Source organism: Drosophila melanogaster, chromosome 2L, assembly GCF_000001215.4.
Source record: "Drosophila melanogaster chromosome 2L".
NCBI classification, from domain to species: Eukaryota; Metazoa; Arthropoda; class Insecta; order Diptera; family Drosophilidae; genus Drosophila; species Drosophila melanogaster.
The window spans coordinates 3,566,096-3,592,292 of NT_033779.5; the positions used below are offsets into that span (position 1 = coordinate 3,566,096).

General features: G+C 44.2%; 2 protein-coding genes and 3 long non-coding RNA genes across 5 annotated transcripts; 2 read left to right on the forward strand and 3 right to left on the reverse strand.

Moving 5' to 3' along the window:
* The first annotated feature begins 9,254 nt into the window (after positions 1-9,254).
* On the forward strand, positions 9,255-9,711 carry lncRNA:CR43822 (long non-coding RNA:CR43822). Its single transcript, NR_073710.1, has one exon. It is a non-coding gene; the product is annotated as a long non-coding RNA:CR43822 (long non-coding RNA).
* A 403-nt stretch (positions 9,712-10,114) lies between these two features.
* Positions 10,115-10,528, forward strand: CG43815 (uncharacterized protein). The gene has a single exon (NM_001273070.1). It carries the CDS (start codon positions 10,169-10,171, stop codon positions 10,331-10,333), a length of 165 nt encoding a protein of 54 aa, NP_001259999.1. The 5' UTR covers positions 10,115-10,168; the 3' UTR covers positions 10,334-10,528.
* A 1,389-nt stretch (positions 10,529-11,917) lies between these two features.
* Positions 11,918-14,674, reverse strand: sob (sister of odd and bowl). The gene is made up of 2 exons (NM_057534.4): positions 12,760-14,674; positions 11,918-12,613 (listed from the first exon to the last, which is right to left on the reverse strand). Exons 1-2 carry the CDS (start codon positions 14,082-14,084, stop codon positions 12,202-12,204), a joined length of 1,737 nt encoding a protein of 578 aa, NP_476882.1. The 5' UTR covers positions 14,085-14,674; the 3' UTR covers positions 11,918-12,201.
* Positions 14,675-20,972: 6,298 nt separating this feature from the next.
* Positions 20,973-21,374, reverse strand: lncRNA:TS2 (long noncoding RNA: testis-specific 2). Its single transcript, NR_156775.1, has one exon. It is a non-coding gene; the product is annotated as a long noncoding RNA: testis-specific 2 (long non-coding RNA).
* Positions 21,375-22,389: 1,015 nt separating this feature from the next.
* On the reverse strand, positions 22,390-24,206 carry lncRNA:CR43823 (long non-coding RNA:CR43823). Its single transcript, NR_073711.1, has 2 exons — positions 23,590-24,206; positions 22,390-23,476 (listed from the first exon to the last, which is right to left on the reverse strand). It is a non-coding gene; the product is annotated as a long non-coding RNA:CR43823 (long non-coding RNA).
* Between the last annotated feature and the right edge of the window lie 1,991 nt (positions 24,207-26,197).

Below are 26,197 nucleotides of genomic sequence, written 5' to 3' on the forward strand. Positions count from 1 at the left end.
ATATGCTCCTTATTATGCTGCAATTATTATTAATTTTTGAAACTCATACAAGATATACGCGATTTCCTCGAAAGCCTCAACACCTCAATATCACCGATCTTTCCCACCGAGAAAAGCTGTGACTCCATTGGTTTACCCCACAGCATTTTGTAATGAAATTTTCTCAACCATTTTTCTGTGGCGTTTCAACTCCCCCGCCGCGTGAGCTAGTGAAATATGTTCATTCACAGTCTCGGCTCTAACATTCATTCAACACTTTGGCCGAGCTTTCTGGCCAAGAGACCTCCACCGGATGTGGGCGTCAGCAGGCATGTAATCTGATCCCTGACAAATCGGTCTATTAGAATAGCGAGCGGAGCGGTGGGCCTGTGTGTTGAAATATTTGTCGCATGCACCACTCGAGATCCCGATTCCCAATCTCCATGGCTGGGCTCCATGTGGATCCGTGGAGCATCATCGCGATCGAGCGTAGGTGGCGCTGGGCTTGGGCTGTGGCTGTGGCTTTGGGTTAACCCCATGGTGCACGAGGTGCAGTCTGCTTCTCCACCCGAAAATGAAGAAAAGAATAAAAGGCCAGCACTGGGAGAAACTGGTATGGGAAGGGATAAGCTTATTACTGTACATTTGTAAGGCCATTCAATGTAAATGAATTGATTCAACTTGGCAACATGCTTATTCCAAAAAGCAGTCATCGAAGCAAGTAGGTTTTCGGTATGTAGTCCTTATTTCTCTCAGTGCACGCACCGCAAAGGGAAAAGTCTTCGCTGGCGCGTGTGCCTAGCCCTTATTTTCCTGGCTCCATTCCTTCTTTCTTTTCGGTCTTAGTTGTTGTGCGCTTATTTTTTGTCGATTTTATGAGGCGCAAGTGGCGACGTTTTGTGGTTGCAAGGCACACACAGAAACAGCCACGAAAACACAAGGCTTGTGGCCCAGTGGACAGCTAAAATGTTGCACGTTGCCGGTGGTTTGCGGCCCGTTTCGCCCCCCCCGTTTAACCCCTGGCTGGCCCCCTCTTTTTCGGCGCCGCAGCAATTCATAAACGTGGGCGATTGATTCTCGTACCTCGTGGCCCCATCTTCGCCAGATTTTCAGCTTTTGGGCCTCGGCGGCGGCTCAACTTGAGTTTCAGCTGCGACTTCTTCTGCTTTTGGGCTTTGGCTTTGGCACTAAGGCTGGGCAAATGGCCCGCGGCATTGCGATTGAACTTCAAGTTATGATCGTCGTCGTCGGAGTCGCAATGGCAACAGCAACAGCAACAACAGCCGTGGTATTGCCACATTGATGGACGTTCCGCTCACGAATGAACTGAGATCTCGGTACGCGCCACCACTAACAACAACAGCTGTAGCACTAGGACTCGCTGGCAGGTGATGGAGTCCACAAATACCCTTTAAAGTTTGTCTCCAAGTTACGTATATTACCATCACATCAAACTAAATTGCATTTGGAATTGCATGTGGAATACCTAGGTACATACCTAGGTATCTTATATTCTAACCTTAGTTGCTGAAGGAGCTCGTTTATCCTTGTAAGTATCCTCATATTTTATATACCCTTCCTTTACATCTTGAAGGCGAGGTATGGGGCCACAACACACGCTGTTACCACTTATTGATGGCACATTGTGATGGTGATGCGTTTTGCCTGCTTCACCAAAAAAAAAAAAAAGGAAAAAATGAACGGAAAAATATGTGGAAAAAACGGACCCAGCAAGCGGCCCCAGACTCCCCATCTCTCTCTTTCGAGCTGGATGGAGATGGAGGGGCGTTTTGCTCAAATGTATGATACCCACCCACGAGCAGAAAGCCAGAAAGCCAGCGAAACTATGATGATGACTGCTCCACTGGGGCCACTCCCTCCTCCCGCGATTTTAGCCCTCTCCCCGCTCGCTTTTCGGATTTGGTTTTGGTTTCGGTTGGGTTGAAGGTGCATCTTTCGTTTAGGTTCGGTTTAGTTTGGTTTCAGTTCAGCACCCCTCGAAAAAAAGGCAAAAATAAAAATGGCAAAATAAATAAGACAATGCAGAATTAAGCGTTCCCTTTATTGTTGTTGCCGGCCGGTGGTGGCTGGTGCCTTTGTATTACTTTAAGGTGTGCTCCAGGTAATAATTTAGTTAAATCATATTTTCGGCAAAAGACCAAACAGCAACAAAAAACCAAGGGACACGGAACAACGCTTGTGCAGTACTAAACATTATTTGCCTTTAACACTCACTCACCAACTCAACGCCGCCTATTCGCAGAAGGATTGAATGGGGCCAAGTCGGATGGATGGATCGATGTAGTTCACAAGGGTACCATTAAGGTTAAGTAAAGTTAAGTACTCTTTGCTTTTAAAACCGACTGCTTTCGTTTATACTATAAAATGCAATCCTTTTATCTGATCTACTCCAAAATATCGAATTTAATCCATTTTTTCGCTGAAAAGGTATCTGTTTTTAATCACAACTCTTGAAATAGTTTTCTAAGAGTGGAATGTCATATCTCGTTGAACTTGTAATAAAATTTCCAATAAAGTGGCATTCCAACTTGAAAAAATAATTTTTTTGCCATTTTTGCAAAAAATGATGATGGTACCCCTTACAAAAAAAGTGAAAAATGGAAAAAATTTTTTTTTTCAAAATTAAAAACATAGTGATAGGGATAGTTAACTTGTATCATTTTCTGTACAAAAAACGTGTTCTTATAGCTGTGTGACAGTTTTTGATGAAATTATAGTATAAATACTTTTCTAAAATATCGAATTTTTCACTTTAATCACTTTTTTCGCTAAAAAGTTATCTGTTTTTTATCACAGCACTTGAAATAGTTGTCTAAGAGTGGAATGTCATATCTCGTTGAACTCGTCATAAAATTTCCAATAAAGTGGCATTCCAACTTGAAAATATAATTTTTTGGCCATTTTTGCAAAAAATGATGATGGTACCCCTTACAAAAAAAGTGAAAAATGGAAAAAAAATTTTTTTTCAAAATTAAAAACATAGTGATAGGGATAGTTAACTTGTATCATTTTCTGTACAAAAAACGTGTTCTTATAGCTGTGTGACAGTTTTTGATGAAATTATAGTATAAATACTTTTCTAAAATATCGAATTTTTCACTTTAATCACTTTTTTCGCTAAAAAGTTATCTGTTTTTTATCACAGCACTTGAAATAGTTGTCTAAGAGTGGAATGTCATATCTCGTTGAACTCGTAATAAAATTTCCAACAAAGTGGCATTCCAACTTGAAAAAATAATTTTTTGGCCATTTTTGCAAAAAATGATGATTTACAAAAAAACTGAAAAATTAAAAAAAATTTTTTTTCAAAATTCAAAACAAAGTGATGGATACAGTTTACTTTGATCATTTGCTGTACAACAAATTTGTTTCTTGAGTCAACTTTTTGAGAAATCTTGAAAAAATCGTATGTCTATTGTAATGCTCATCTTAATTGTTATATTTTCATGTGTTTAGAAAATCATGAATGCCTTTGGCTTTTGTTAAGAGCTCGTCACAGAAATATCTTTGTAGCGTCATAAATATGCAATATAAATATGGCATCTTTGTTTCACTTTCTGAAGGGGTAAGTTAAACGAGTTTCAAAAACAGCGGCAGCTTGCCGCTTGTCTTGTCTAACGATAAATAACAGTTAGAGCTGAACCTACCGTATACGCCAAGATCTTACCAAAATAATACGAGACCCCAAAACAACAATAACAACAACACAGCACCCAAGTTGGATCTGATCAGCTCAGCTGAAATCAAGTTAGCATTTTTAAGGTGTGACCAAAAGCGAACGAAACTCATAATTTTTTAAATTAGCATTTTTGTTTCCATCTTCTCGTGGCTTTGGTTCAAGTTTGGATTGCACTGCGATTAAAACTGGAAATATAAGTGTTAGGATTAATTTAAAATGAAAGCATATTCTTCTGTTTTTAAGCGGAACCATTCTAAATACACATATGGTATGTTGCTATATTTAAAATATTAGTTATAGCATCATTCAAGTGATATTAGTAGACTTTAGACACTTAATTGAACACTAGAATTAGTCTTTGTAAATTCACAAGCCACTTAGATGTTTTCAGTAGACTTTTCTCCAAGTGCAGGGACGCTTGTCAGCGGAGACACACGAAGCCACCGCAGATGGTTTTATTTTACGTGGCGCGCGTTGTCATAAAACGAAATTTACAAATTGTGTCCCCCCGCAGTCGAAAAAAAAAAAAACGAAGAAATCATACAAAGAATCAACTGATGATGATGCCGATGCGACGACATAGACATCATCGAGCATCATTCTGCAGTCTTCCCCCCGGATTCTTCCCGATCCACTCAAGTGGTTGCAATAAACTCATCAATAAATTGCCGTCTGTTTCGCATGGGTTATGTGACGCCAGTGGAACCACCAACGCAACCACTGCACGGTCATGTGGCATTCTTCTCGAGTTGGGTCGATCTGCTGTCTTAAGTCTTCTGTTTTTGGTTTCTTCTTCTGTTGGCCCCGGTGGTCCGGCTCTTTCTTCTCATCGGTGGCTTTCTTTCTACGCGCGTGGCTAAGTGGATTTGTGTGTTTTGTTGTGCGAGAAAAATGTTTATTGTTTCAACTTTGTTATCAGTGGTTAAGTAAACACAGCTCACACACTCGCCAAGTGTGGTCAATTTTTTTTTGTGTTGTGGTCGTGTGATTTCTAATTTGTTTACACTCAAACAAAGGGCTACAGAATTATTGTACGTTTATTTATGGCTGCAACTGTCAATGTCAAATGTCCCAATGTCCAACCGGAAGAGCCGCTCAGCCCGATCCATTGATGATCGCTCTTCTCCACACTTTGGACTCCGATTCGGATTCATTTTGTGTCTCTGCTGTTTGGTGACCTTATCTCTGGGGCCTGGAATTTTGTCTGAATTTTGCTGGGAATTTATTAGTACAAAGAAGTCGCGTGTTGGGATCATCAATCAGAGAGAGATCGAGAAATCGGGTTCAGAATCAGAAGCTTTGGTTGCAAGAGGTGTCCCAGGTGGAAAACAAAATATTTCACGCTTCTCTTCTTCATTCTTAGTCGTCCATGGAAGTCTAACAAATTAATTACGATCATTTTTACTAGCATGAGTTTTTAGTTAAAAGTCTTAGATCACTCCTTAAACAATGCCAACATTCCCTTTGCAAATTGAATACCTCGTAACGACTCGATTATCCCATCTAGATCAAAAGATTCTCTGCAGAGTCTTCATTATTCAAAGGTCACCTCCCCCAAAAGTCAGCCAAGATTTCGATTTTAGATATGCAAAACACTGCCCGAGTCATGATTGAAATCAGGTTGCGACGCCCCCGTTGGCTACAGAAGATAAAAGCTGCGATGGGTATCACTTTAACTGGTAACTGGATGAAAAACCTGGCAAACTTCAAGCATTAACGCTGCCCGGCCCGCCTCAATGTTTATTCAATTATCCCAGCATGGTGGCCGGGCAAAAAAACATCCCGGATGGACGAGCCAAGAGCAATCCACCCCGGTTCTAACCATAACCATCCATTAGTAGCAACTGTTTCGCTGGTAATCTACACCATGCCACGCCCATCAGCAGTTCATCAAACATCCCCCGTTTCGTCGGAAGGGAAATTGTGGAAATGGGGTGCGAAGTGGGTACAAATTATTAAGCTAATCAACAGCAAAAGCAACAATAGGAACAGGATATATAGCCGTTGAAACGGGGGAAGCAATTTGTCCCCTTTCATTTTGAAAGGGAATGCTGATAAGCGTGAAATTTATATAGGTGTCCACTGGAGATGGGCACTTTAAAGTGCCCCGTAAACTGTCAACGGCAGCCCGAAGGGAACCGAAAACGGTTGTCGGGGTTACCGGTACCAGACTTCGGAATCCGGAATCCGGGTTATATATTTGGTTATATGCTTCGTTGATCTTTGAACGCAAAACGGCTTACGTAACCATAATTGAGTCGACTGGTCGCCTGTCTGCTGCATCTGTTGGGTTTTAAGGATATGATATGATATTATATATATTATACCATCCCTTTTTCTACACATTCAGCAACTGTAGGATATAACGTTATATGTAAAGTTATAAGATAGAAAGTATCTCCGACTCTAAATGTATCTCTGCGTCAGATTATCTGCCGTCTGCATCGGCTTAGACTTCATTTTTACTCTGTCTGATGTTGAAATGAAAAGGGGTATGGAGTGTGGCCTCGGGCTCTTCACCATAATTCTCTTTTCATATACATAGCTGTTCATCTGAAGCTTACTTTGTGATTAGGTGTCGTAATCGTCGAACAGGGACTCAACCAAATTAACCATAAAGTGAGCGCCATCATGTCACAACTGTCGGCTTAGAAAAGAGTGAAGGAGTTAAATGTATGGGTGTCAATGGTTCAGTGAATGTTCTACTCGGATTTACGATGCTTGCGGCAAGAAAAAAAGATGTGTTTTACAGTTCAAATACTTTCTACAGGAAACCATCCATTCAAAATCAGCACTTATGACGCATTAATCACTCACCAAACATTCATTTCCCCACTGCAGTTCCACTCGAAGCACTCATGACTTAGAAAAATCCCACACAAATTGCTAATCCTTGGGCAAACAAGATCTCAGCCACGTTACTTAAACCCTAAACGACAAAAATATGTCACATTATTTTTTTCACTCTAAAAACGGAAATTTACAACTGGCCCCCACTAATAGAGACTCTCAAAATAGCCGACCATAACAGTATTACAACACCTTGACGGACGCTAAACTCAGTGTTTGTTGACAAATACTAAGGGGTATGGTTCGGCATGGTATGGTATGCTATGCTATGGTATAGTATGGAATGCTATAGTATGGGGCTTACATATAACGACAGTCAACTAACGTCCGCGATATCCGTGCAAAGCAATCTTGTCAGTATATTACGTTAATGACAAATTGACGGCACCGGCTCTTTGATGTGTTTTGTTTGATTGTTTTGGTTCTAATCATCGTCGACTGCCGACGAAGTAGTCGTGGTAAAAAAAAAAAAACAAAAATAATAGTAAAGGTGGGGGTGGCTGTGTTCAGCGGTGGTGGGGCAGAGGGCGTGAAGGGGCTTTTCGGATCTCAGGGGTGTGCTTGCAAATGATTCGTTTTAATTTAACCGCGTACTCGTAGTCGTCACTCAATTAGCTTGCAGCTCAGCGTAGCTTATCAGTTTCCGAAAAGTCATATAACCCCCCTAAAAGTGTTTGTCCAGGGATGGCGAGGGGGGTGCTGCAGTGGCTCAGGAGGGGTGCTCAGGTCGGTGGGCGGTGGGCGGCGAGGGGAGATAAGCTCGACCACTATCTGCACGGCTCTCTCGCTCTCAGCGAGGTGGGTATCCACTGCACTGAACGGAAATGGGGCCAATTAGAAGATTATTTTATACTCGATAATTTGAGAGATGTTTCCTTTTTAAGAGAATACAATTCGCATTATACGTATTACTTTGCTTTAGTTTTGAAGCAATAAGAATAAACTTTCTGTCATCCTAAGATCCTGTAGCCTAAGATAGTTTATGATCCCTTTCTTATGATTGCTTAGCAACTATACGGAGCAAATCAAAGCCATTTCTTTCAGTGTACACTCCAGTTGTGTGGCTGTTTCCGTCATTGTTTGACGTTTGTGGATGTTGTAGTACACAAGTCGATCCATCGACTGCTCCGTGCTACGTGCCCGGCAAGTTGTCAAACAAGCCGTGGGCAAATACGCAGTGCCAGCCGGGGAGCACGGAGTGCCGGGCAGCAGTACGGAGTACGGATTACGGAGAGTGCGGAGCGTGGAGCCCTGTGCCGGACTCCAAAGAGAGGAGACCACCTCGCTGCACTCGTCCGACTGTCAATTACAACTCTAAATATGTGTGCACACTCGACATTTGTCGCATTTGTTTGCATTTGCGCCTGCCTGCAATAAAATCCAACAACCGACATCGCGCAAGAGTTATATGTTCTGGCATATGGGAATACACCGAAAAATATGGGTGGGAAATTAATCTCAGAAAGTATCAAAAAACGTAATATTACTCTGGTCTATTGGTGCCCATACCGAGGCATTAGCAACTGTGAAAATTTACTGTATGTGATCGATTTTATTTTTCATAGCTTCAAATGACACTTGTTTTTTTTCCGGTGCATTGCCCTACGAGTGGGACTTCATATGCATGCTTCAGTTCTCTGCCGCAACGTGAGAGAACTCTGTAGAAGCGTTGAGCTCTGTGGAATGGCCCCAACTCCCCGTCGGCAAAAGTGTCCCGTCCAATAAAATCTAATAACCACTTGGGGACACCGTTTGGGCCCTCCCTCCACCACTTCTCCTATCGTCGGAGGAGTTCTATGCCACCAAGGGCCCAACAACTGCGGACCTTATAAGCAAGGTCTCTCTATTCACTTGCACGATTTTCGGCAGCTTTTCTTCTTCTGTATTATGACATTGGCACAAAGATGCGGCGGCGACTGCAGTTCCAGAAATTTAGTTTTCCTGACTTTATGATCGTTTGTCGGTCGTCAAAGGGCCTTTACGGTTGGCTGGTGTGCGCAGGGGGTGGGGAATGGGGAGACAAGGTGTCTAGGAGACAGCTGCCATTTCATTTGTGTATGAAAATGCTCATAGTTGGGGCATTTGGGGGTAGGATTACGAAAAGAATTCGGGGAATTCACAAAAACAACTATTCGGTACAAAAGGTGTCTTTGGAAATAGGAATCTTTTAATTTTCATATTGAGCATATAAGTTTATGTAGCATATTTCTAAAAGTTTTTTGTGGGTAATCTTGAAAAGCTTGGGTACTTCAACCACCGCATACCTTAGTGTAAGATAGAAAAAACTTACTGAACGCCACGTAAAGTGCCCCAACAGAAATGCGAAAACGTTTACGAGATGGCACCTAATTAGGCAGAAGAACGCCGCCAGAAATTTACGTTTCCTTCAGTTCTGGCACAACTTTCAACTCAGCAAACTGCAAGAAACTATACTTAAGACTTTTCGAACGCCAGCGATTGGCCCAAAAAAGAGTAAGCAAGGCTTTTCCTACACAGAAAAAAATAATAAATAACAAATTAAAGATTGAAATAATCATATAGAACAAATACCTTTAAGATAGCATTTCCGTGGAGTATTTGAAACTCTGCAAAATTGAGTTCAGTGCGTGGCTGGCGCGTATTTCAGCACTGAGCAAACACGGATTCGTTCCCATTGAGGTGCCGATGCGGCCGGGTCAGAATTATTGGCGTAGTTACGACCGGACGGACAGCCACATACATCAAATCATAAAGCAAATGGTGCCGACAAACTAACTGGCCGGAGCCAAAATGGCAGAGTGGCCAAATAACCAAATAGCCCGGCCGACAGCCCACTGACATTTACATTCGCCCCAAAAAGACAACGCCAGGGCAAATGAACAACCGATACCGATGGCCAAACAACCAAACAACCGAGCCAGAGGAGTCGAACAACCGACGACAACGAGAACGTTCCGCTTTTTTGCGTTGGTTCCGGGAAACGCAACAAAATTTCACAACGCACCAAAAATGTTTCCCTTCTTCTCGACTTGGCCATCATCATTGGCCCCATCATCATCGTGCCCCCGCTCCATCGCCAAAGCCGCATGAACACAACAACACCTTGACCAAAAGCAATAGCCAACTTCAAAGAATCTTCCAACGGCCACGCCTCGAACACTAGACAACAACATTGTTGGTTGGTGTTGTTGGTGCACCGAAAGAAATACTAATAGTTTGTAATTAGGATTATTTCTTGCATTTACAAACCATTGATTATAGTAGATTCGATCTAGAAAATACTCAGAAACTTTTGAAATTTCTTTAGAACTTCTGTTTTAAAGTTATATTTATTCGTGTTGTCTTATTTATACTTCTACCGAATTTTCTTACGTGTAATGTTGCTTTGGCGTTGTCGTTTTTACTGTAAGTGTTGCAGATCGAAGGTGGAATGTTGCCGCGTTGTCGTTTGCCGTTGATGGGCTTATTAGAGTTAGTCAGAGTTGTTTCCTCTTTCATTTCTCTTTTTTTTTTTTTGTCTGGGGCGGTGCGGAAACCTCAAAGCGAATTTAGTGCGCTCCCGCCCCTTCCGCATCACTCCACCACCTCGTTTCGGGGTTGTCCCCTCGCGTTTATGACGACAATGCGTTTGCTGTCATAATTATTAGTCAAACACAAACAATGAATTTCATAATTTTCCCATCAATACGGTCCAACAGCCGGTTGGAGCGACGTTGGAGCGTTCGTAAACTTCGAAAGCGTTCAAACATCCGCTCTTCCCGCACGCGCCGCTCGGAAAGAATGCTCCACTCTTGGCCGGAGGATGAGCTGGATACTACGACATAGCCTGGGGCTCTAGGGTACTCCCAAGGGGGTCGTGGTGAGGGTAGGCACTCTGTGGAAATGAAGCCGTCGCGCATAAAGTGTGAAATTGCTGGCAATTCGCAGAGACGCTCCATTCTCGGCGTTTCTCAGTCTTTGGAGGCTGTTTAGAGCCTGGACTAATGGGAGATGCCAGTGCACTCAGAGAAATAGTTGACACTAAGCTCGTACAAAAAGGTAGTGCAGACACAACCAGAAACAGACGATAGTTTCATTGAAAACTGCCGCAATATATGAATAATACCAGTACGATATTTTGGATGCTTGTTTTTAAAATATAATTGCTTCAAATATTTTGTCATTATTTTTCTCAGTGTCGCTTGCACGCTTGTTCCATTGAATAGAACAATATCCGCGCAAATATTTGCAGAGAGCAGCAAGCAGGTCGTGTTTAAAATGTTTAACCACCCGAGGAGGAGGCTGAGTGGAGGTGGGGCTGAGCAGCCGGCTGGCCACGGCAAACAAGCCGGCACAGAGCCGCGGGATCTGGTCAAGAATGGGACCCAAACTGGGACGCAGAGCTCGGACTCATCCATAATTGTTGTTTGATCGTTGTAATTGGTTTGGTTTGGGTTTGGTGCAGCTGAAGCACAGGAAATGCAACAGCAACAGTGGAGGCCCCATAAAGACAACATTGCAGGCGGCTTTACATTGATCCGTTTAACGATTGACAAACGCGCCGATCTTTTCGGGAAGTCAGAGTCAGAGTTAAGGAAAGAAAATAAAAGTAAGCTAAAGGGGTGAGATGGCCGTGGAAGGAAACGCGGTCGGCATTCGCTTTTGAACTGCACTGTATGTGTTTGTGTCGTTATGGCCGCATCTTTTTGTAGTCGATAATAAAAATTGTAAACTTTGTGGCAGTCTGGAGCTGGAGCTCCACCCTCGTTCTGGAATGGACAGCCCACTTTTCGCTATAAAATCTCTTTCGAGCTCTTTCAGCGGACACGCCCGGAATTATCTGGATGTTCTTGTGTGGGAAATGGGGTGCCCCGATATCTATATATCACACTCTAGTGGGTGGTCCTTTCGACCCGATGAGATAGCGCCTGCTCCACTTGTCCACCGGCTTGTACGACATTATTTGACTGGAAATGTGGAACAGCCTGGAAGTGGTGGGAAAATATGGGCATTTCTTTGTTTTAGCCCCACTATTGTCGATCTTGTTTTGTTTGTTGTCAAAGGCTTGTTGAAAGAGGTGTTTGAAGGTGTGCACCTTAATGCTACATTAATTGCCCTTGTTGGCACTCGAGCGATAAACATCGGTACAAATATTTGATTTTAGTTCGCTACAAGTGCGTAAATAGTGTAAGTACAAGAGTGGAATCAAAGCGGTAGAAAGGTAGAAAGGGTGAGAAAAACGTTTTGGAAAATTCTTGAATTTTGAAATGAACAACAGGCCTTTGGAAACTCAAACAACTCAAACTCCATACCCGTGGTAAAATTCTAGAATATTCAAATTATAATACAACTAACGTTCTTTTTAGTCTCAAGAAAACCTTTCTATAACCATAAGCCCAAGTCAACAATAAAAAGCCATGTGCACAATTTCCTTTAAGCTATTGTCTTTTATTCGATCGTACATTAAGAGTCCACAATTTAACTTAATATCTAACGTTAATTTACGCAAAGTCAAACTTTCCTGCTATGCTTACGTCACAAATATCCAAGGCTTAAACCAAAGTAGCTAAGGCTAAACTTACACTAAACTAAATGCTGTTTAGTCGTACTAAGATTACGATTACGAAATGGAGGGATTCGTATTCATGAGAGCTGCAATTGAGATTTTATTTTATTGAGTGGGTATCAAAGAGTGAGGAATCAGCTGAGGAAGATCAATCGCTGACGGCCACCAAATCTCTGGAGGATGCTGCAGTACTGGCGGAGCCCGTGGGCAAGCCCAACTCCGAGCTGGAGCTGGAGCCGGAGCCAAATGGATCACTTAGGTTGCCACCCACCACACCGCCCACTCCGGCGGACAAGTTATGCGTCAGGCTGTGACGTCGCAAGTCGCAGTTCCGCCGGAAGACTTTCCCGCAGGAGGCGCAGTTGTACGGCTTGATGTCGGTGTGGGTGAGCAGGTGGGTCTTCAGATTGGAACGCTGGTTGAAGGAGCGATTGCACACGGGGCACTTGTGCGGCGACTCCTCCATGTGCAGGATCTTGTGGACAGCCAGAGTGCGGGACTGACAGAATCCCTTGCCGCACTCCGCGCACTTGAAGGGCTTCTCCTTGGAGTGGATATATCTGCGGGTTACCAAAATGAATGAGGAGAATGGTGGGTTAGATTTTTATGGAAACCAAATGCTAGTCTTTTGTGACAGAGTGATTCTCAAGAGAAGGATCATTTCTTATTATACCATGAAGTAGCTTATCCGCTATTTTTGACCTACCTATGATCCCTCAGATGATCCTGCCTCCTGAAGGCCTTGCCGCAGATGTCGCAGGAGTAAGGCCTCTCGTCCGTGTGCGTTCTTTCGTGGATGAGCAGATTGTAGGACTTGGTGAACTGTCGGTTGCAGAATTTGCATATGAACTGCTTCTTGGACCGCTGGGCTGCCGCTGCCGCCGCCGAGCTGCCCGCCTCCTCCAGCCCTCCTACCGCACCTGCACCTACGCCGCCAGCCGCTCCCGAAATGACACTCATCTTGTCCTGGTACATGGTGGCCTGCAGCGAGTGCAGAGCCGAGTCCGTTTCCGCCTGGCTGAAGGCTGAGGGATTAAACATGAAGCTTCCATAGCTGCTGTCCAAATCTCCCGCCTCGAAGGAGAGAGCATCCTCGCCATCGAGCAACGGTAAGTCGCACTCTGCTGCCAGTTCTGCGGCTGTTGCGCAGTCCAGCGCCGCCTGTTGGCTCGCAGCAGCTGCTGCGGCAGCCGCAGCAGCCGCCACTGCAGCACTAACGGTGCCAATGGAGGGCAGAGGCACGCACTTGGATGTTGTTGGTGTGCTGGTGGAGTTGCTGTTGTTGCTGCTGGGCGAGGATGTGGCGGCAGCTGATGCTGTCGCTGCCGTCAAAGGGGGTTCCCCCGAGGAGCTGGAGGAGCAGCTCGACTTGAGCTCTATATTGGCTATATCGATGAGCGAGGGTAAGGCATTGTTGTCCGCTTCACTGCTGCTGCTGTTGCAGGTGGTGGCGTTGTTGCTGTTGCTGCTGCCGGTGTTGCTGTTGGAAAAGCGAAATACATCCGATTTCCCGGTTAGTCGCTGCAGCGCCAAATAGGATTCCAGGGCCTGGAGATTAAGAGCTGCTGCTGCCGCCGAATTGGCCGGCAGTAGGGCGGCCTGCTGCAAACTGCTGACCATGGTTCCTTGCAGCGAAAGAACGACCGCAGCAGCCGCTGCAAGATCGTTGGTTGCTGCGGCCGCCGTTGCTGTTGCAGCTGCCATGGCTGCGTTGCTGGTCTTACTGCCGATCGGCGATGTTGCAGCGGTGCACTTGTTGCCGTTGCTGTTGCAACTCTCGCTTTTCTTGTGCGCTGCTGTGGCTGTTGCTGCGGCACTTGGCTTGTGGTTGTTGTTGCTGTGGTGCTTCGATGTTGCTGCCTTGCTAGCTGATGATGCTGCTGCTGTTGCGCTTGCCTTGAGTTCTCCAAGCGCCTCGGCAATATCGCTGCTTGCTGCCGGTGAGGCTGCTGCCTTGGCCGGCGAATCGCTGCAAGTTGCAGCTGCAGCTGCAGCAGCAGCAGCGGCACTCAAATGCTTAACTGCCTCCATAAAAAAGTCGAATCCACGCACACACTCAGCTGGATATCGGGATAAAGCCTCGGGCCAGCGATGTTGCTGTGTTGCTGGTTGCCGTGGTGATTTTTTGTATTTTTTATTGTTTGGCGCACCTACGCAGGTTGAGAGGTTCGGAGCGCGTCCACATGAATATTAAAAACCACACGCCATCATAAATCACGTCTTAGTCACGCTTTCAAAAGTCATAAAAATCGAATTTGACGTCTGGCCAAAAACGAAAACAACAAAGTGCAGTCTCAGCCAAGTTAAGTCAAATTGGCAGGCACGCTTTTTCGATTTTTTCGACTGAAATAATATGGTAGTTCTTCTGGCTAGCACACGCGAACAATTTGGGTACAATCGATCTTTAAAATTATGTGCAGTTACTATTAGTTAACTTCCGTTTAATGCAACTTCCGGTCTTAGCCAACACAGACACATACACGTGTTGAGCTATGTATATATATATGTACGTATATATAATATTGTTTATTTTCTCTGATTCTGCCAGTTCTTCTTCTTCTCTTGACGTCGATCAGCCGTCGCTGCACACAATATTGGTAAAAGATCACGGAATAACTAAAAGTCCATTGCTCTGCGGACATATCGCGGACCTGCGCTCACTTGTTGATCGCCACATCTCTCTCGCCATTGGCGATCGCTCCCTGCGAGAGCGGATGAGAGCGTGGCCCACAAGATCACCCACGAAAAGAGCGAGCGGAGAGCGGGAGAAATTCAGGTTGGCCAGGTGCAAACTCGTTTTGTCTGTGTATTCTGAGCACCTTTACTCCCGCTCTCACCCACACACGCGCATTTAAATCAGAGGTAGAGCGAGAGCGCGTGCAAGGTGAGAAAGAGAGAACCGGTTTCTGTGGTTAATATGCCTGATTTTGATTTTGATTTTGAGTGGGTGTTTTGCCCACCCTCTCTTTCCCTCCTGGTCGTGCCATCTCTTTCTCGCCCATCGTGCCAGCTCCCTCTTGTCTGATAATATTCGTTTATTTATATAATTTTTGCAAGTAGTTGTTTATGATTCTTTCTAGGAAATTTCGCAAGCTTTGCTAAGTACTTTTAACCTTGGAAACTGAAGAATTTTGACGGATAATTAAAGGTTTTAAATATAGATTTAGGCACAAGTAACAGATGCAGCTTACATTATGAACTTGCCAATAAGAAGAAATCTCATATTATAGCTATTTTTACAAGTTATTCATACGAATAATTTATTACTATATCAAGAAAACATTGTATAGAGGGAAGAAAACTTTAAGCGAACATCCCTTAATTCACTAAAATCAAATGTGATCGGCGGCCATAAAAGGATTGCGATCGCCTGATAAGGAATTACAAGCCAGATGTTTTCTAGACATCTAAGGAAACCGTGGAGTTCCTAGTAAGGAATATGGAACAATGGTCTAATCTATTAAATATTAACGATCTTAAAAGGCTTTGGATTGGCGGTCAGATTGAAACACCTTGAGATGGTTTCCTGGAAATTATTACACTTAAAATCCATTTGCAATAGTGGAGATTTTTCCGAGTGCATCAACCTGCTAGCACTTGCAAATTGTGGCCATTAGTCAACGCGTTGATTTCTTCAGCCCCAAGCGCAGCCAGTTGATTGAAATGATTCTCATCGCACGCCATCTCATCGCCGCAGAATCGCAGACGAAAGAGCGAGAGAAGAATGCTGCCAGAAGAATCAAAAATACGCTGGCACAGCAAACCCAATCACAATTCGAATCACAGCCGCAATCATAGCTGAGACTTTTCAACTGTCAATTATTTCCTTATTCTTTATGCAAAGCCCCCAGACGCGAGTGTCCAGTGGGGGAACTCGGACTTAATGCGCTAAACGGCCCAAGTAAATGACCAATAATCATGGGAGCTGCCAGCTCTCCGGCTGCCGGTTGGTTGGCCACGAAATAAGCAGGAAAAAACTGCTGGAAAGAGCCAGTCCAGCACCGAGTGCAATTTATTTTTGCATTAAATTGCAATTTGGACCGGACTCTCAGTTTTCTACCATTTATACAGATATTATCGTGATTAATAATGCACAAACATGTCATACGCTCGTTTCGTGTGTGTTTGATTGGAGCGCATTAGGATCGCGGCATTTAATGATCCGGGAGTCTGGAGTCTGGAGACCAGAGATCCTCAGTCCCACGGTAGCAATTATGTCGCTTAGTGGCCGGCTTACGGATGATGATGATCGTCGCGAGGATGATCTCTTGCTGGAGATTGCTGGATCCCTGGATCATCCTGAATGGCGGCGCCATCAAAAGATCTGCAATCGGGATTGCGCATTCCAAGGCAAGCTCAGTGGTATTGACACAAGCTTCCTTTAAATGAAAGCCTCGGCTTAATGTCGTTATATTTCGATAGTCGCGCTTTTAAATGCTCGTTTCCTGTGCCGCCTCAATCGGAGGTTCTCCTCTTCAGGGACACGATCATCGATTGCCCGGCTCCACTTCCACTTCGACTGGCAGGTCCCCAATCCCCAGTGTCCAGACCCATCCCAAGTATCGTTGTCAGTCTCAAGGCAAATGGTACATGATTTCAAATTTCAAGTACCAGTTTACATAAAGATCGCACAGGCTTAAGCTAGCTGCACTGTGAAAAAAGTATTTAATGATTTTCAAACTCAATAAAAAATTGTATCAATAGCTTAAGAAATAATTAACCCAATGGTGTCGAAAGATTAGTTAACTGAATCCTTTTAGAAGAGAACTCCCCAGTTATGAACAGATAGGTTTCAAGAACAATTTCCCATATACATAGATGTTTTTTTAAGTGCAAGGGTAAAGGAGAAACCAGTCCCTCCTGCTCCTGGCTGCCCTATCCTTGCCCTTCCTTTCGGCTCCTTTCCTGGGCCGAGCTGGGTGGGGCGATCCGAGGGAATGCCTTGAAGCCTCACAACCATCTGTCACAAGGTCCCAGTTCCAGTCGAAGTCGCATCGGAGCCGAAGTGGAAGTCTCCATCTCCAACTCCAACTCCATCTTCAGCTCCATCTGCGTCTCAGTCGAATAAGAATGCGCTAAACTTGATTCCTTCGAAGCGAGCGCCGAGTGCGCATGCGTGGGCTGGAATTACATGATCACGATCAGCGATAAAACTTGATGTTGTACATAGCAGGCGACATGGGAGCGGGACGGGATCCGGAACAGTGCAAAAATGGGGGAGGGAGGAGCAGATCGGTACGGATCGATCCATCGCCCCATACAAAATGTCGCAAAAGTCGTACAAATCTACACGGAGCTGCAAGATCACAGCCAGGTTCACTTCAAGACCCAGCTGAAACAACGGGACACCGACAAACGATCCCGGATGCACTTGCAAAAATTAAAGAGAGCCTATGTATCTAATACATATCTAAAATCCTTCCTCAGCTGGTAGGCATCCATTTTCACATATCTCTGCTTCTTCTGCTTTCCAGCTTTCTCCCTAATCATATTCAAAACTATTTCAAATTCCAGTTACCCCATTTTATTTTTGCACGTGTAAAGATCCTCGTGGTCTTCGGGCCTTTGTCGATCGCCCCAAGTCGTGTCAAATTATTGATTGCTGTCTTTTAATTTGATTTTGATTTTTCCACCGACTCTGTCATCTTTCCGATCGCAAACGACGGCTAAATATGAAGGGCTGGGTGGGGAGCCAGAATTATTAATCTACTGCTTTGATTTGAAGCGACACACCACGATCGTGACAAAGAAAAGTAAAAGTCATAACACACATCTAGGGCGGCGATAAGATCGCCAAGATCACCGGCTTAACACCGATCATCTGGCCTATTGTTTTGGAGTGACTTTTTTTTTATTGGAACCCAGTAATTATCGGGGGCGTACGTTTTGGGTGCCTCAGTCTCAGCCAAAGTATTTCTTCGTTTTGGGATTCCCTGGAACAGACGGCAGCTCATTAGCCGCAGGCGTTGCCCCTGATTGGACCAACTATAATCCCTGACAGAGATTAGAGCCAGGTTTTCTGGGGAAAAAAATAGACAGGCGGTAGTCGATATTTCTGTGGTTAGATGTCGGTTATTGCTTTTTACTTCTCCTACTTCTATTTCGGTTTCTTTCTATCCCCCGTTTTGACGCAGATCTCTTATCGCGTTTTACGTGAGGAATTGACATATCTACTTGGTAATTTGATCTATTGAAAAGACCTCGCTGCAAACTGTTTGTTGTCTTTTTATCCGAAGGTTACGTTGCCGGCGACAAACAATGGCCGGGAATCATAATTACAATGGATTAGAGAATATTAATATTTCCTTTCATCTTTGCCGTAGGTCAAGACCCATCGTGTTTGTTGTTTTGAGTACTTGAAATCTTTTCGTTTATTGACATAGTTCTCTCGAGCGGGCAAACAACAAATGAGTTGGCGCATGGCCAAGATCATCTGCAAATAAGTGTGGTTCTCTTCGGTTGCTGGAAGGGGAAAGTACAAAAATCGAGAAATTGGAAGAATGTGAAATAAACTGGGATAATTATTTGGGAGGGTCTTCTTCAATGTGGGTTCGGCTTATACGGCTTGTTGGTAGAAGAGGTGGTAAAAGACGTATTAAGAGTGATAATGCATCAGCTAACGGGGTACTAAAGTATTTAAAATCAAACAAAAACTATAGTACTATATCCTATAAATTTCCCTTTTTCTTCGCTGGCGCCACTCGCAAATTGAAGCGCACAATATCTTGGAAATTTTTGCGATGGTTGCCAATTTCCGAATTGTTTTGGGCCACGTCCCAAGTGATTATGCATCACACTCGACTTGAATTCCCACACCCAATCCAGTGCAATGCCAACTGCGAGCCGAGAACAGTGCGAATGTGAAATGTTTCTTCCCCCCAAAAACATTCCGCGAATGATTTGCATGCCTCTGGAGATGGAGATCCGATCGGAACCGATCCAAAACCGAGTTTCTGGTCGAAGAACGAACTGGTCCAATCAAATCGAAACCATCTGGCCAAGTCGAAACGTTCGTGGGAATCAGTTCAATACAATTTGCATGCACAAATACTCAAACTCGAGCTCAAACTGCGAAGAGAGTGTGGTTCAAGTCGAAGATCTGGGATCGAGGGGCTCCGATTGTCAATTAATTGCAGCAAACGGAGCAAAAACCGTACTGCAACAATGGCAAATTGTTGCAATTTTCTCGCGGCCAGAAGTAGTAAAAGACGTACAACTGCCGAATTATTGAGTGACTGAATGAATGGCTTGAATGAGTGACGGCCGAAGCCTTTTCGTCTTGCATCGCTGAGTGGGGCATGGGTTCCACAGTGAAGCGTCGAGAAGAAGAAGGATGCTAAAACTACGCTCGTTTTATGATAGAAATTCTGTTAATTCGAAACTATTAAAACACCCTTGAGTTGCGGCTACTATCCATTTGTAGAGACTTCACTGTACATATAGGAAGTCATGTGCCTGATGGTCTGATACCGAAACCGAACCCAAACCCAAACCCTAACATGAAACATCGTTCCGTGTTCGCGGTCACCGCTTGTCTCGCTTTATTCCCTCCTGCCAAATGGTCGACTGGCTGTTTCTGTGTTTTCCAAAGGCCCAAATGGCCAAATTGATGCGCGATGCGATTTAACGTTTCTCTGATTGAGCTAATGACAGGCGACTACGTGAGAAAGAAATGTATTTCAATTTCGCATTCGCATTGGGTCAAAAGCGAGTGGTTACTGGGGTGAGTCAGGGTTCACATCTTGCATAGATGGATGGGCAAGGTTAGGGTGAAAGCGCCATTACTTCGACGTCTTAAAAGGGGTTTATAACCATGTTGAATTTTTTTCCTTGAAATCTCAAACTCTCAATTTTACTTTGGTAACAAATGCAAAATCCTACCGGATATGCTAAGGCAACTGGCAGACTTCTTGTGGGCCAGAGTCCTGGGCCATAAACAAATCGTCACCCCCTATGGTGACCCGTGATTGTTCTATTGGCAACTCATTTCCTGCTGCCTTTTATTCGAATGCGAGCGCCAAAAAGCATTCACTTTCAATTTCTCAAGGCAGCGCGTCCCTGGAAGATAATACACAAATTAATATAAAACGCTGTCTGGCTGTTGGAGGAGGCTTTTAATCATTTTTATCTCCTCTGGTTGGCTAAAGTAGAGCATGAAAGAATGGAGAACGCAGCTCAATGGTTGCGGAAAGCTGTAAAGCGTGGCAAATATACGCTTAATTGGCTGCAGTCGCAGAATTCCAGCGACCTGGTCGGGTCTCCTTCTTTTCCAGCAATAAAATGCAAATTAAACGAACCAACACAGGACCCCGGGCACTCCAGCTCTCCAAGACTCCGCCGACTCGAGGCACATTTATTTACTTAGAACCTCCTGCTGTGCTTCCGAATTAAGTTTAAGCCCAGAGGCTAAAAATGCAAAATGAGTTTTACTAATTTCTCAACTTCGTAGACTTCGAGGCCGAGTCTGGGGCCGAGTCCGAGTCCGAGTCCGAGAATCCGGCTGATGGACAGTTCGAAGGGGATGGGAAACGGGCATAGCTGGAGGAGGAAAAGGGTTGCCCGGCTAAACTGAATTTTAATTCCTGCATAAATCGATTTTAAATGAGATTTCTTTCGGGGAGCCCAGAAACCGAACACCAAAACCAAAACCATAATCAAAATGTTCACGGTCCATGCAAATTTTGAGGCTCTTTTTTTTCCAGTAGCCTCTGCCCGCATGGATCCTCCCACCTGACTGCCGAAAAAAGATCAGCGAATGCCCGAAGGACGTGTGCTCTTTTCTTCTTAACTTTTTTTTTTTATATATTTTTGATCCTTGGATATACACATATCTGTGTTGAAAGTGGGGCGTGATCCGTTTAGCAGCGCCTTGAGTATGCAAAGTGCTGCTTGCCAGCTGCTCGGAAATGAGTTATGAGTCGGACTGGCCCCACGTCTCCATTCTCCGTTCTCCGATCTCCAAAGACTCCGGCTCGTTTGCATATTTTAGGCCACCGTTTAATTAAAGGTTCCACAATTCCTCTTTTTAACGAAACATTTGAAACGGGGCACGAGCACGAGGGTCTCTCAAGAGTGCTCCTCCCTGTCTCGGGGCTTTGGGTGTCTTGTGGTCTGGGGTCTGGGGGTCTGTGGTCTTGAGTCTTGAGTTTTGAGTTTTGGGGCTTGAATCTTGAGGTGGAGTCTCGTCCATTCCCCAAGCACTCGAGTCCGTCAGAACTCAAGTGTGGAGCGTGTTCGGCGTTCGGCGGCTTTTTACCGCTCAAGGAAATGCACTGTGAGAAAATATAGTTACTCTAAAAATCCAAAGCCTATGACATTTCAGCTAATGTATATCAATCATATATTCCTTAGGGCATCTAAATGAAATGAATGTGAAATATAAAGAGTAGATTATTCTTTAGAAACTAGTAGCTGAATTAAATATTTTCTTCGAGTGGCCCAAGCTGTTTCGTGGCCAAGAAGCCAGCGATGATCTGGCCTGTTATTTCAACGCGCACTTTGGTTATTTCGTGTGATATTTCAAATCAATAATGTTCGGCCCTAAATAACTCTATTGTTGTGCGTAAGTTTTCTCGGAAATTCAACGGCTGCTGACGATCTCTTGGATATTTCATATTGCTGCGGTTGTTCTGGGTGGCTCAATATAGTACAACAATAAAGGCAAATCAAGTTGGTAACGAATAGAAAGCGCATCTCAGATCAGATCAGTTCAGTTCAGATGGGATCGCAGCGGTGAGTCAAGTATCTATCGGCTATTAGCGCTGCTGCCCGGTGTGCATTTTATTGTCTTTGGGCCATAACTTATGGGCCAAGCGACACCTACCAGGCGAACCTGTTTATCACACGCATTAGATCGGGCCAAAACCATATCCACTGGTTCCACTCGGCTCCTCGCCCATCAATTTCAGCTGCAGCAGCTGAAAAATAGGTAGACGGCTTGGAACGCCACCGCCAGGCCAACAAAGATACACCTTTTAGACGGGGAAAGGTGAGGGTTGCCTGCTTTGTTCGCTGCTCTATAAATTCAAGTGGATATCAATAATAAATTTCACTAATTTCTGTCATTCCACTCCGAGTGCTACAAGTCCGTGGTCCCCGCGGCTCCCTCGCTATCCTACAGTCGACGCCTGTGTGTCTGTGTGTTAATGTCTTGCTTTTAACCACTTCATTGTTCGGGCGTCAAAGGTTAAGAGTCTCAGTCCCTCCGCTCGCATGTTGTTGTCTTCGCTCGATGTTGCTTGTCTGCAGCGCCGCCAGCAACATGGCAACATAGCAACAGCAACATGGACAACAGCACCAGCAGCAGATGCACTCGGAAAAAATATGTACCCATTTCATTTGCATATTAAATATATAATTACATGCTAAGAAAATAAGTTACATATTATACTTAATATTATTTTCGATAGTAATATCTATTCATAGTAGTATAGTATATTCATTCATAGTATTTTCCCTCAGTGCACAACAGTAACATCTCACCCTCAGCTGAACAGCATTGTGGATACTTTGCGCTTTTGTAGTTATTTTTCTTGGTTTTTATTGTATGCTTTTTGTTGCGCATTTTTCCCCAACCGACTTTATTATTGTTGGTATTTACCTTTGTGTTATTTTCATTTTATACACATCATTTGATTCGATTTCATTTCTCGAATGCTGCTCGTTTTCCTTTCTTAGTTATTGTTGTTATTCTTAAAACGCCCCAATGCGATTGTCGAAACTACCATTGAGTTTTGATTTCTGAAGAGAGTCTTCTGCGCGTTTGCGATCGATGGATCTGTTTCGTATGAATGGTGCACGGGTTTTGAAAGGTGGTTGATAGATTAAGATGAAATGGTAATGGCGGTGGTTGGGTAAACAACCCAGTTTTCCGTCAAGTGCAGTCTATCCATTTTGGCAGAAGGGTGGTGGAAAACATTGGAATGCCATTCGAGGATTGATTGATTGAGGGAAGGTTTTGTTAGGTGGTATGTTTTCAACCAAAACTTTGTCCAACCATTTGTTCTTTGAATAAATCCATTTTACATAAGCACAGGTATACAGTAAAATTACAACTTTCAAAGGTTAATTTCCCACTTCAGTAGCTTCATTGGTCAAGTAATGCAACACTCATTCCGTGACCAATCCAGATGCCTGGCTGTCTGCCAGGTTGGCTGCAATTACAAGAAACAAACGTGAGACGAATTTCAATATCGATTCCGAAATCTTCCCGCTGCCAAAATGACCAAACGGTTTTCGGGCCTCCTTCAACTTGAGTTCGAGTTCAGCTCAGTTCGGTTCTTCTGGCCGATCATCCCCCGTAAACAATGGATTATCTAACCACTTCACAAAGTGCGTGAAAAAAGAAGAGCAGAGCGAGAGACACTTGTGGAATCGCATGGATCTTCGAATTCATTTTTGGCCGCGTCAGCGTTTCCATTGTCCTGGGGAGATATAAAAAATAAAAAAAAAAACTAAGAAAAGGGGGACTTTGGTACAATGGCAAACAATTAATGTGGCTCATTGTTATCGGTCGATGTCCATTTCGGGGCATTACGTGAAAGTATTTTTCCGGGCTCTCTCCCTTCCGCCACTCGACAGAAGTCAATTCTAATCGAATTGTATTCCAAATAAAGGGAATCTGGATTCCCCAGAATCGAATGAATAGCCAGCCCATCGAATGGGGCGACAACAAATTGTGGGAACTTCTCTGCGTTTTTCCCTTTCTGGTCTTAGGGTTATAATGCCGCAATAAACTCAAGTGGAAAAATTGCGGCAAAAGTCTTAAGCGCAGCCACTAAAACGTTTAAGTCCCCGTGTTTCTTTTCTTTTCTGGCCAAGACTAATGGCCCAGCCAATTTGTATATGGCCAAAAGATCGGAGTGGGAACGGAGGAAATTTCATCAAAGAATTTTTCGGCTCTTCTCGCATCGCCATAAAATCCTCCATTTGGCCCCATGCAATTTTGGTAGCTATACGTCTTTGGCTCCTCCTGCGAATCTGCCTGCGAATCGTTTACGTGTTGGCATCTGTCGGATTCGAGGTATCTGCATCCGAAGGATTGGCCAGCCGGGCTCAGAGAAAGGTTCGGTTCGTTTACGCAGCATTCTTCGGATCAGCCAAATTACAATATTATTATTATTGTGCCTGAGAATTTTTGATTGAAGTTTAAAGGGCTTAAAAGCCCAGCCAACTACCAGTTTGTGCGATTTCAGTTGCCATTCGCTTTATTGCCGCCATTATCATCATCGGCCCGGTTTGGCCACGGCGACTTTCCAGTCTTTCGCATCGTCTTGTGAATTTGAATACTTAATTTTGCATTTATTGCCGGCGGCCAAGGAGCAGCTGCCAAGTTCCCAAAAGGTCACAGTTCACGCGCGTGCAGCGGTCGCAGTGTGAGAAGGTTTAGTTTGGGAAGAAAGTTTATGCGGAAATTGCCGTTGTTGCTGAGAAACTCAAATATAATTTCGATTGGTAAAGTTAGGCAAATCGAATTGTACAATTGTTCTACATCTTATTTGAACAGGCGTTTTTGAGAAAGCATCTAATGCTGGTAACATCAATATATGATGTAATTATGAGGGGCAATATCCTGCAGGAAACAGCAGGTTTCACGTCTACTTAACAAAAAAAAAACCCCTGATTACTTTCCTATCAATAGAATTCGATGGTTTTTCCTTTGCCCCACACCAAGCCGCTTGTCTGATTTATGTTTGCCACCGCCCGAGTCTATATATCACACCATCGGTAGGTGACCATCCCGTATTGTGCGGCGATCTATCCGCCATCCATCAGGCCGTGAAATATTGCTGCTCCCCCGCCGCCTTGATATCGGAGCTCCAACTCAACTCCGCCTCCCCCCGCCACTTGGCACGATAAATTCCACGCCCGAACCCGATGATATTATCGTAGGCCCCACACAATGGCGAAAATAAAAAAAAAAAAAATAACACACACGCACACACCAAACCGATAGAGAAATTTATAGCCGATATGGATATATGGATATGGACCCGATGAAATGATACGCGACCCGAGCCCGAGTCACAGCTATTATCCATAATCTCAGCCACGTTTGGGCTTTTCCGTTTCCCATTTTCCCTTGCCCTTGCCCTTTAGGCCCACAAAACTTTTTGTTGATGGCCAATTAAAATGGGTTATTAGCAGAAGTGCGATATGAGAAGAAGCCCCTGATTGTGTGGCGTTTGGAAATCTGTTGTCCATTCTTTTTGTTCGTGTTTTTGGGTTTTGTGACGTCTTCGGTCCTATAATACGGGGTGAATATCAACCGATATATACCGTTGGTTTTACGACCATATCGCCGAGCATATCGAGAAACAGGCCCCATCCTAACATTTGTGTCTGCGTCGTCCATGGGCCCCGGGTAATAAAGGCCATAAAAGAACTTCTGCATTCGATCCGATCTTCACAAGTGTATGCGATATTGAGGGAGCTATAAAGTAGTTAAGTGCCCCAAAGGCTCTCGCCCCCAATATGATATTATGGTAGCCAAAACGCTCCAAATGGCAGTTGCGTGATGATGCCACCAACAGGAATCCCAATTCCAACTCGTGAATCCCGAAACGCTTAGCAAAATGCCGTCCATCAGCAGCAGCAGCAGCGGCGGCGGCAGTTGGATCATCAGTTAAATGAAATGATTGAAGCCGAATTGAAGTCTTTAGTCAACGCAACACGCAAACCAACAATTGGCCACGCGGAGGACTCCTCATCTCGGCCAGCAAAACGGGCCGGTGGACGGCAGAGGACTTCGTTCCAGGCGGCAGACGGACTCTGATAAGCTGTCAATAGTTGGGCTCCGGCTATGCTTCATTAATCACAACATGATGCTGAAATTTCCAAGGAAGCAAAAGCACGCCATTGTTGTTTTTCCAAAGTGCTGGGGTATTTTGGACAAGGTATTTATAAGGTGGATTATTGTAGGAAACTGGCCCAGACATTAAACTAGCCTTTGAATTTAGCCTTTGAATCTTTATTTTTGACCAATTAATAACCTAACTTACTTTGAGTCTAGTAACTTATTACTTAAAAGCAAGTTCTAAGGTATCTCCCAGCTCAGCAAATACCCACTTCCACCCTGTGAGAGTTACTTTCTGCAAAAATTGCGCATACGCCGCATTGACCTCGCCACGCCGCCGCTCATAATA